Source organism: Martes martes (genome assembly GCF_963455335.1).
Source record: "Martes martes genome assembly, chromosome: 1".
Taxonomy (NCBI): Eukaryota; Metazoa; Chordata; class Mammalia; order Carnivora; family Mustelidae; genus Martes; species Martes martes.
In genome coordinates this window covers 210,130,015-210,140,311 of record NC_137888.1, presented here as the reverse complement: position 1 = coordinate 210,140,311, position 10,297 = coordinate 210,130,015, and the positions used below count along the sequence as shown (strand labels likewise).

Below are 10,297 nucleotides of genomic sequence, written 5' to 3'. Positions count from 1 at the left end.
GGAGCCTACTTTAGGGGAAAAAAAAAAAAAGTGCTAGCCGGGAAGATTCTCCACCTTCCAATTTACGGTGCAGATTCCCAGGAACCCCTAGACTACAGGCTGCTGCCGCCAGACTGTTAGGGACCAGTAACCTCTGTTTTTAACAAGCATCTTCTCGGTACACAGTAGGTGGCCCAGTGACGAGTTAGCCTACCCCAGGTGCTACTACGCGCTCTACCCCGGGTCTCGAATCCTGGCAGACACACACAACCAAGACGTGGCCACTGTATCATCCCCATTTTACAGAGGAGTAAACTGAGGTTCGGAAAGAAGACACGGCCGCGTTTAAGGAACTCAGAGCGAGCACGGGGCCCAGGTCCTCATCCCTGAGGGAGGGGAGGAGAGCGAGCGATGAAGTGGGGGAGCGCGAGCTGAGGGGGGGCACGGAGATTCGCGGCGGCCTTCCGATGCGGCCCCGCCCCCACGAGGGACGTGAAGACGCGGACCCCGCGCAGCGTGGGGACATGTGACCGATTGCAGAGGCCGCGCCGCCTCCACCGCCCGAGGTCCGCGCGCTCCGCCGCAGGGTGCAGACCCCTGGCGCCCGCCTGGGTCTGGGGCGCAAGAGCAGAGGCGGAGCCGGGGCGGAGCCAGAGCGCCCCGTCTACCCCGTCACCCCCAGTAATCGAAAGCGAAAGAGGGGGCCGGGGAGGAAGGGCGGGGCCGCCCGGAGGCCCCGCCCCCTGCCCTGCGCGGCTGCTGGACCCGCGGGCGCGCCCAGGTAGGGGGGCTCCGAACGCGCAGTGCGGACCCTCGCGGGAACCTGCGCCGCCGCCACCATGTCTCAAGAAGGTGTGGAGGTAGGAGATGGCTACGGCTGGGCCGGGGGGCTCGCGAGAGGCGCCGGGGAGGGGCCGGGGGCGCGGAGGGGGCTTCGCAGTTTCTGGGGACTCCATCCGAAGCCCAGACCTACCGCCTGGCTGGCACTCGCCCCCCCTCCCCCGGAAAGGAGAATGACCGCCACATCCCCCGGGTGAGATGAGGCCTCCTCCAGGAAAAGCGGGGGCTGCAGGGTCAAGGGTCAGAGGCCAGGGGTTACCTGGCCAGCCTCCTCCCTTGTCCTGGGACGCTGGCCCCAGTCCGCTCCCTCCCCCAGTGCCCTGTGGGGACTTTGGCTTTTTCCAGGAAATGCCGTAGAGGGATGGCGGGGGTGGGGGGGGGGGGGAGAGACCAAAACCAAGGGTCAAGTTCAGGCTGGAAGAAGGATGCCTAGAGATGGAGGAGGGGCCGTCGCACCTCTCCTTACACGATCGGAACCCCCCTTTGCCCCCCCAAGCTGGAGAAAAGCGTCCGGCGCCTCCGGGAGAAGTTTCATGGGAAGGTATCCTCCAGGAAGGCGGGGACTCTGATGAGGAGATTTGCCAGCGACCACACGGGAGTGGGGCGCTCCATCGTGTACGGTGAGCCGGTTGGGGTCCGGGACCTGGTAGGGGTTGGGAGCCGGGAGCACGCAAAGGAGGTGTGATCTGGTTTAAGGGTAGGAAGAGGCGCAGAGATGATCTTCTGAGAAGGGTCTGTACTGGGGCCCTGGGGGACCCTGAAACTCCCACAAGATCCTTCAAGGTCTTTTTACTTACACTTACTCTTGCCACCAGGGGTAAAGCAGCAAGATGGACAGGAACTGAGTAATGACCTGGATGCCCAGGTAAACTGTCCCCCCCCCAATCAAAGGATGGGGTATCTGAGGAGGGGGAACCGAAGGAACCTGGTGTATCCATGATGAGCCCCTTCTGTGCACCACCAGTCGCCAATTCATGATCCACATAGACTTAACCTTTCCAGCCACCACAGGTCCAACCAGGGAGTGTGCAAACTAGGCGCTCATTACATGGTGATGGCATTGAGTGGGAGAGAGAGACGAAACTAGGCAGTGAAGCAAATCAGGATTAGTGTCATTGTAGAGGACCCTGGAGGTCAGAAAAGGCTTTCTGGAAGGGGTGTGAGGAATAGTGATCCTGGAAAGTGGGGTGGTTGGAAAGGGTCTTCCTGGAAGAGGCAACAGAATGAGCAACAGGCGGACAGGCTAGGATAAACAGAAATGGGGGAGGAGAGAGGGGCAGGGGACCCCATGTGATGAATGAATGAATGAATGAATGAATGAAAGGCTTTGAGGCACAGGTGCAATGTGGCTCCTTTACCCCTTAAATGACTTTGGTGGCCAGAGCACTACGGATCTCACCTGCCTTAAAGCACCCCCCTAGTTGTTAGAGTGTAATAAGGTACGTATTGTATTCTTTACATTTACTCATGTAAAGGGTATGATAAAAATAATGAGAGGGGCACCTGGCTGGCTCAGTGCGGGGGAGGGGAGTATGCAGACTCTTTCTCAGGGTCACGAGTTCAAGCCCCACATTGGGCATGAAGCCTACTTCAAATGAAGAAAAATGATAATAGGAAAGTGAGCGCTCCCCCTGCAGTAGGGTTTTCTTGAATTTCATCCCCATACTGATCCACTGAGACGGTCCCGTTATCACGTCCGTGCTACAGACAACGGAACCGAGATGGAGAGTGATGGAGTCACTTGCCAGGTTCACACAGCAAGCAGGTGGCGGTTGGGGTGTCAGCCATGGCGCTCTGAGATGCCCCTCATTAGTGGTTTGGCCCCACTCCCACAGCTGGAAACGTTGGAGTCAGGATTGGAACCTGCATCTCTCTGAATCCAGAGCCCAAGCACTTAGTGTAGAGCCGCATGGACTCAAAAAGGCGACGGGTCACAGCGCCACCAAGTGTGGAGCATGGGGTCCGGGCCTGCTGGGCCATGCGCACTCAGGGTGATCTCAGGCAACCCCTCTCCCAGCTCAGAGCCTCTGTTTCTTTATCTCAGCAGTGGGGGTAGTAGGTGTGTCCCCACTCAAGGCGACTATGAGGATAACTGAGGTCATGCACCTGACCTTCTCTAAGCTCCTCCCAAGTTAGGGACTCCCTCCTCATATGGGGCCAGGACCTAGCCGCTCCGCCCCAACAAATAACGGTAAAAAGAGGTCCAAGCTCCGCCCCAACAAATAATGGTAAAAAGAGGTCCAAGCTGCATCCCCATTTTCTGTCCCTGATGTCTCCACCCAGGACCCACCGGAGGACATGAAGCAGGACCAGGACATCCAGGTGAGTCCAGGGTATGGGACAGCAGTAGGTAGAGTGGAGGAGGACATCCGTGGATGAGGAGAGGGAGACATGTATGTAGAGGGAAGAGGGCTGATGTGTGTTTAGGTTCACAGTGAGGCGTGACCTCCCTTTTGTCCCCATCCTGCAGGCTGTGGCGACCTCCCTCCTGCCCCTGACAGAAGCCAACCTCCGCATGTTCCAGCGAGCCCAGGAAGACGTCATTCCCGCCGTGGATCGGCAGTTCGCCTGCTCCTCCTGCGACCACGTTTGGTGGCGGCGCGTACCGCAGCGGAAAGAGGTGATGACCCGATACCCCTTCTCGGTACCCATACTTCTGACTTGAGAGTATCAACCCCAACAGCCCAGTCCCTCACCCACAATCTCGGAGCTCGGCCTCCATCTCAGACCCCATCCCTCCGGCCCTCCAGCTCCACTCCTACCGCAGAGCCCGACCTCTGGCTCCACAGTTTTGACAGCTGCCACCGAAATCAAACCTGACCCCAAAACCACAATCCCAGGTCTGGATTTGGAACCCCTGATCAGTGGTGTGCTTCTGGTAAATGCTTAGTAGCCCAGCTAGTGCAGGGAGGTGGGGGGAGAACCCCAGAATTGTAGCATTTGTCAGTTTCCGTGGGGTACCTATTCCCACTGCGGCCAGTATCAAGCTCCAGGGGCGCCCCTCTGACAAGAGCCTGCTCCCCACTCTGCATGCCCAGGTGTCCCGGTGCAGGAAATGTCGAAAGCGCTATGAGCCGGTGCCCTGTGACAAGATGTGGGGTGTGGCTGAGTTCCACTGCCCGAGGTGTCGGCACAACTTCCGGTGAGGGTGCTGACCCCCACCCAACCCCCACCCCCACCCCGCCCTGTCCCCCCAGCCCTGCCCTGGTCCCACCCTGCCCCCGGCCTTACCTTTGGACCCTCACGACCCTGCCCGCCCCCCCCAGGGGCTGGGCACAGATGGGGTCCTCATCCCCCTGCTATGGGTGCGGCTTCCCCGTGTATCCAACACGGATCCTCCCTCCGCGCTGGGACCGGGACACCGATCGCCGCAGCACCCACACCCACTCCTGCTCGGCTGCCGATTGCTACAACCGGCGAGGTGAGGGCCCAGCATGTCCCCCATGACCTCCCTCCGCTCGGGGCAGTCTACTTGACCTTGACTCCTGGGACATCCACCTCTGGGGCCTTAGTACCAAGGTCCCTGCCTGCTTCGACGTGCCTCCTAAGGCCTCTGTCCCCAGAGCCACTTAGCTCATCCCATGGCATTGACCCCTCCTTTCACATCTTCCGTGGCCACCCCCCGTCTCCGTGGCCTCCCAACACCAGGCCACCCAAGACCCTGATCCTCCTAAGAGCCATCAGCCACGTTCTGTGGTCTTGCCCCCGAGGCTCGGTGGTTTCACCCTGTTCATGGCCTCAGCCTCTGCCCCTGTGCTCTGTGTTCTTGGTTCCTGTTTTGTGTCCTGTAGTCTCAGGTGATGCCCATGTCCCTGGGTCTGTTGTGGCTTCAACACCTGTGACTTTCATTTCTGAGTTTCCTGTGGCTCTGGCCCAGGCCCCTCCCCTCTCCTGAGCGCCCCATGGCTACAGCCCCTTTGCCCCCAGACTCTTGGGTGGCCTTAGGCTCCATGGCCTCAGAACCTCTCCCTCCCCAGAGCCCCACATGCCTGGGACGTCCTGCGCACACCCCAAGAGCCGGAAGCAGAACCACCTACCCAAAGTCCTGCACCCCAGCAACCCCCACATCAGCAGTGGCTCCACGGTGGCCACCTGCCTGAGCCAGGGGGGCCTCCTAGAAGACCTGGACAACCTCATCCTGGAAGACCTAAAGGAGGAGCTGGAAGAGGAGGAGGAAGAGGAGGAGGAGGAGGGCGGGCGCAGGGAGTGACCCCAGACAAGGGGCAGAGGCAAACCAGACACATTCTGTGGAGATTTTGTGTTGTTATAAAATATGAGCTCAAACTGAGATCTTAACGCCCTTGGGGAACCATTTGGGTCTGAGAGATGGGCAGGGGGATTCCTGGGTCCCATTTTCAGGCCCCTGGGGAGCAAATCCACACCAGGATGGGCTATGGGACGTGGCCCATGCCAAGTCACAAAGCAAGTGTGGCCAGGACAACGTGGGCTCCTGCTGACAAACGTTCCCTGGGACCCAGGGGACAGATGGACAGATGGTCACAGCCTCAGGGGCCGGATCAGCATGGCAGCCTTCTTGAGAGAGTAAGCCCCACCACGAAACTCAGCCCAGTAGACACCATCTTGGTAGCGGCTGCGGTAATGGCCACCGCGGTGCCACACGCCATTGAGGTTTGAGTGGGCGCAGGCATGGTACCACCAGCCTCCCCGCTGGTACAGGGCACAGTTACCTGAGAAGAGAGAAACCCCATATCCTGTCACCAAAATAAAGGCTTCTTCCACTACCTCACTAGTGCAAGGCTTTTGTCAGGCGTCCCCTGGCCCTTCTCTCTCTTACTGAATATAACCCTGAGGTCCTCTCTCTCCTCCCCAGAGTAAGAGCCCTGGCCCCCATTTTCTTTTTTAGAGTAATAGCTTTAATTCCTTCCCTATCACCCTACCAAAGTACAAGTTACACCTTTTCCACCCTTTTCTGGAAACCAGGAACTCTACCTTTCTTGGGGGGAAAAAAATCACCTTCTTCCTTTCTAGAATAGGATTTCTAGCTCTCACTCCCAGCCTTTCACCAGAACAGGAATCCTGACTCTATTAGGAAAGAATTTGCCTCATCAAAGAAGGAATGTAGGCTTTCCATCCCCTCACCAGAATAAAAGTGCTCTCTGTTCTCTTGCTTACCCTGATCCTTATCAGAGGGAAGTTTCACCCCACTTTTCATTCATTTCCTCCCTAGGAGTCCCACCTCCCATCCCCACTCCCCACCAGAATAAGAGCTCTCCTTACCAGAATAGGAGTCTCGGTCCCTATCCACGGTGCTGAAAGGCTTGTCATTGTGCCAGGAAAGAGAGTCTCCAGCATCTCCATAGTACTGGCCAAGCCGAAGGCGATAGTGGTCACTCTCAGGCTCCAAGGAGAAACCATCATAACGGGCTCGTGCCCCACGCCCTCCCCAGTCCTCCAGGAGAACCAGCAACTCATGGTCCCCACGGCTGGTCAGCTGATGCACAGGTTCCAGGCCCAGCCAGTATTCCCCATCAGGCTGCCCAAAGCCCACCTGGCAGGACAGGGAAGTCAGAAGGTCAGAAACAGGTCCCCCACCCTCTGCCCAGCCCTCCCCCAACCTGCCTGCGCCCACCTTGTAGTGCTGCCAGGTGGTGAAGAAATTGACAGAGCCGTCTTGCCGCCTTTGGATCACCGTCCAGCCTCCACCCTCCAGCTGTTGCTCACACCACACTGACACTACATGCCGGCCCAGTCGCAGCTCATACACGCCACTCTGCCTGTGGCCCGCCTGGTGGGCCTCTGCACAATCCTGCCACGGACCTGTGGGTACAGAGATGGGGGAAGGCAGAGCCAGAACCAACCAACCCCTTATTGGGATGAGTCCTGATTCTACCTTATCCCCTCACCAGAATAGCAGTCCTGCCTCTCCCACTCCCTAACCAAAATAAAAGCCCCAATATCCATTACCTTACCTGAATTAAAACTCTTAATTCATTCTTTTTTCACTACAGCAAATACGGAGCCTGGGGTACTTAAATCCTGGTTCTACAGTCTCACCAGAATAGAAATCCTGAACATGACCCTCAGAACTAGCTTAAACGCTCACCAATAGGCAGTCCTAAATTCCCTGTCCTCTCATCAAAGGAAGAGTACCTCCTTCCCTGTTTTCATACCACAGTAAGAATTTGGGTCTTTACCAGAATGGGAGTCATAGCTCCTTGTTCCATCACCAGAATAAAAGCATTGTTTCCTCTGGTCTCCTTACCATGAGAGAAATCGGCCATTAAAATTCTGGCCCCTACTTCCCTCTATCCACTGCACTGGAATCCCCTGGCTCCTCACACCCTCAACAGCCCTGCCCTCATCTTACCTGTTGGCTTGGTGGGGACAGCAGGGTGCCCTGCGGGCAAGGGAGAGGCCAAGGGGCCCTGCTGTCTCAGGGTCTGGTCTCTCTGGGGCTCTGGAGCTGGGTCTAGCCTTCTGCTGGTGTCATTAGTGCCACCCACCAGACTGACAGGAACCACAGGCACCAGGGGTGGTGGCAGGACCTGGGATGACCAAGAGACTCAGATGTGACTGCAGTAGCCTTCAGTTGGAAAGATACTGGGGCCCTAAATCCCCCAACACCCAGACAGGTGGGAGATCAGGCAGGGGCATGTCCCAGCCCTAGAACTGATACTCCCCAAAGCCTAACTCTAGCTTTCAAGAGTAGAGCTGGGCCTAAATTCACAGCTGAACTGATCTGTGCCTCTGACGCTCCTTTTCTGCAAAGCAGAGATAATGAGTTGAGTACCTCCAATAATGAGTATTAACTTGGAATCCTCCCAACAGCCCTGTAAGGTGTGGGTTGTCACAGAGCAACAATCTTATTCAAAATTGGGACCAGCCATGTTCCAGAATTAAGGATAATATGGCAGCATTTAGAAAGAGTAACATAGGACAGACATCTAATCGCATAACACCTCCATAACATGGGTCTTTAGTCTTTACGTAATAATATGCTCGATTACAGACTCTACGAATATTTATATTAAGTGGATAAGTAATGATATTAAGTGGCCACAGTCGCGTTCTGACCCAAATGAGCTGTGGGAGGAGAGGTCGGAATCCGGTTTGGGGAGCTTTTCGGATTTCAAAACTGCGGATCAGAGATCGCGCGTGGGGTCGCAGGAGCCCCGTCTTAGAAATGTTGCACACAGGAAGTGGCTACGACTCCTGGCGAGCTTAGAGGTTACCTGCTGCTGCTGCCCGCCCGTGCCCCCCGGGCACAGGCGCTCCAGGCGGGCGATGAGGCCACTCTGCTGGGTGACCAGCTGCGCCAGCTCCCGGAACTTGACATCCAGCTGATGGAAGCGGGCGGCGGCGCGCTGCGCCTCTGCTGACACGTTGAGCACGCGCTCCCCAAGCAGCGCCAGCAGCGCAGCGGGCTCCGCCCCCGGGCCTGGCCCCGCCCCCGGGCCCGCCTCGTGCTGCAGCTGCGCGCGCAACTGGCCCAGGCGCGCGCTCAGGCCGCGGCTCTCTTTGCGGAGCGCGCGCACCTCTCCCGCCACGGCGCCATCGGCCGCGGCCAGTCTCTGAAGTTCGCGCAGCAGTTCCTCGTGGCGGCCCACGCGCATGCGCAGCGCCGCCACCTCGCTGGCGTTCACGGCCTCCGCGGCCGGGCGCGGGGCAGACGGCCCGCTCCAGCACACGGCGCCCGTGAACTTCTGCTGGGGCAGCACGAAGGTGTAGGTGCAGCGCGGGGCGCCTGCCCGAGCCCACGTCGCACCCAGCAGGAGCAGCAGCTGCAGCGTGCGCAGCGGAGGCGCCGACATGGCAGACCTGCAGGCAGGGAACGAGCGGGAAGGAGGGCAGCCCCCGGAGCCTAGCTTGGGCCCCAGCTCTCCGGCTGGGCCGAACCTGCTTTGCTCCAGGTCCACGCAGGCTCCCTTCCCCGCCGAGCCCCTCCCCTCCCCCTCCCGCCGCCTGGCTGGAAATGCCCAAATGGGATCCCACCCCGGCCTCTCCATTGAGTTCCAGGCGCCCTGCGGGACAGCATGTCGTGCATTCATTCAACAAGCGTTCAGAGTGCTTGCTGTGTGCCAGCCTCAGTTCTAAGGAATACGGTAGGGAACAAAACACAAAAATCCTTGCCCTCTTGGGTAAAAAACAAGGTCAATAAACTATGGGAATTAATATAGTGTGTTAGATGGTGCTAAGATAGCAGTAAATAGCAGAGAGATGTGGGGATCCGGCCCCGGCATTTTGAAAGGAGGGAAGACCTCCTGGAGGAGGTGACATTTGAACAAACGCCTGAAGGAAGTGAGGGAGAAAGTAATGAGGATGTCTGAGGATGAAGGCATCCCTGCCAGGGGAAACCGCAAATGCAAAGGCCCTGAGGCTAGACCGTTCCTGGGAGGCTGGAGCACAAGCAGAGGGAGAATGGGTGGGAAGAGGTGAGGTGGGGTGAGAGGTTAAGTCTCACTAACTCAGACTAGTGGCAGACACCCCATCTCCCACGTCCTCACACCAAAACCCCAGAATCATCCCCGTCTCCTCTTTCTTCACAGCAGATCCAACCTATCAGCCAGGCCTGACAGCTCTTCTGTTTAGGCCCTGAATTCCTCCTCGGCCCGCACAGTCATCACCCTCCAACATGATCCCAGCTCAAGACTCCATCTGGATTTCCTTATAGCAGCTGCCCCCCAGGCCTCCAGTTGTCTGTCATCAACCTCTGGTCTGTTTCTCCCACAGCTGCCAGAGTCAGGCCATGTGTCTCCCTTTCCTAGAACCCCTCATGGCCCCCAGCTCACTGAGAGCAAAAGCCCAAGTCTTCCCGTGCCCCACAAGGCCCTGCACCATCTTCCTGTCCCATCCCCGCCCTCTTCTCCCTCCCACTCACCCCTCACTCACTCTGTTCCAGGCACACTGACCTTGCTGCTGCTGAAACACACCAAGGCTGGTCCTGCCTCCGGGCCTTTGCTATTTCCTCACTCTAGAACATTCTTCCTAGAATTTTCACATGGCTCCCCCTCTCTCCTTATTTGGGTCTTAGCTCACATGTCCCCTCCTCAGAAGCCCTCCCTGACAACCCCATTGAGCCTTGCTCCTCCTGGGCACTCCCTGTCACAGTCCAACTTTTTCATTTCAGCATCTGTCACTCTGAAATTGCCTCATGCGTTTGCCATTGTTTATGATCTGAATTCCTCCACCAAAACATCAGCTCTCAGAGGCTGAGTCTGGGTTTTGTCCTGTGCCTTGTGCCACCCACACACCCCTCAGCACTCACAAGCCCCAGGTCAGCTACAACCCCCCCCCCCCAGCGTGTTCCCTGGCTCACATAGGTGAGCTCCTGTAAGTATCTTCCCTTGAGGGCATGCACAGAGGCCTCCTAGCCTGGCCCCCATGGCCTCCGTGCATGCTCTCAAGGGAAGATTCTTGGGATTCACCTACCTACAGCCTCTCAGACTAAGGACATACATGCCTCCCGCATGCACTTGCCCACACTCAGAACATGTCATAGGTGTCCACACATCACCCC

At 57.8% G+C, this 10,297-nt stretch overlaps 2 protein-coding genes across 2 annotated transcripts; one reads left to right on the top strand and one right to left on the bottom strand.

Annotated features, from left to right (window-relative positions):
- Positions 1-499: 499 nt before the first annotated feature.
- On the top strand, positions 500-5,105 carry SHFL (shiftless antiviral inhibitor of ribosomal frameshifting). Its single transcript, XM_080808703.1, has 8 exons — positions 500-839; positions 1,316-1,439; positions 1,635-1,684; positions 3,103-3,141; positions 3,290-3,439; positions 3,858-3,961; positions 4,086-4,240; positions 4,797-5,105. Exons 1-8 carry the CDS (start codon positions 819-821, stop codon positions 5,027-5,029), a joined length of 876 nt encoding a protein of 291 aa, XP_080664829.1. The 5' UTR covers positions 500-818; the 3' UTR covers positions 5,030-5,105.
- On the bottom strand, positions 5,067-8,592 carry ANGPTL6 (angiopoietin like 6). Its single transcript, XM_080808692.1, has 5 exons — positions 8,013-8,592; positions 7,148-7,325; positions 6,410-6,597; positions 6,058-6,328; positions 5,067-5,507 (listed from the first exon to the last, which is right to left on the bottom strand). Exons 1-5 carry the CDS (start codon positions 8,589-8,591, stop codon positions 5,317-5,319), a joined length of 1,407 nt encoding a protein of 468 aa, XP_080664818.1. The 5' UTR covers position 8,592; the 3' UTR covers positions 5,067-5,316.
- Between the last annotated feature and the right edge of the window lie 1,705 nt (positions 8,593-10,297).

What these genes read in the sequence shown, in the direction of transcription:
- ANGPTL6 (XM_080808692.1), bottom strand. Translation starts at nt 8,591, where the DNA reads ATGTCGGCGCCTCCGCTGCGCACGCTGCAGCTGCTGCTCCTGCTGGGT. An exon ending in CGGGCGGGCAGCAGCAGCAG is followed by an intron (nt 7,326 to 8,012) that starts GTAACCTCTAAG and finishes TGGTCATCCCAG; the next exon opens with GTCCTGCCACCACCCCTGGT. An exon ending in CCACCTGGCAGCACTACAAG is followed by an intron (nt 6,329 to 6,409) that starts GTGGGCGCAGGC and finishes CTGTCCTGCCAG; the next exon opens with GTGGGCTTTGGGCAGCCTGA.
- SHFL (XM_080808703.1), top strand. Translation starts at nt 819, where the DNA reads ATGTCTCAAGAAGGTGTGGAG. An exon ending in GGGGCGCTCCATCGTGTACG is followed by an intron (nt 1,440 to 1,634) that starts GTGAGCCGGTTG and finishes TCTTGCCACCAG; the next exon opens with GGGTAAAGCAGCAAGATGGA. An exon ending in AGCAGGACCAGGACATCCAG is followed by an intron (nt 3,142 to 3,289) that starts GTGAGTCCAGGG and finishes CCCATCCTGCAG; the next exon opens with GCTGTGGCGACCTCCCTCCT.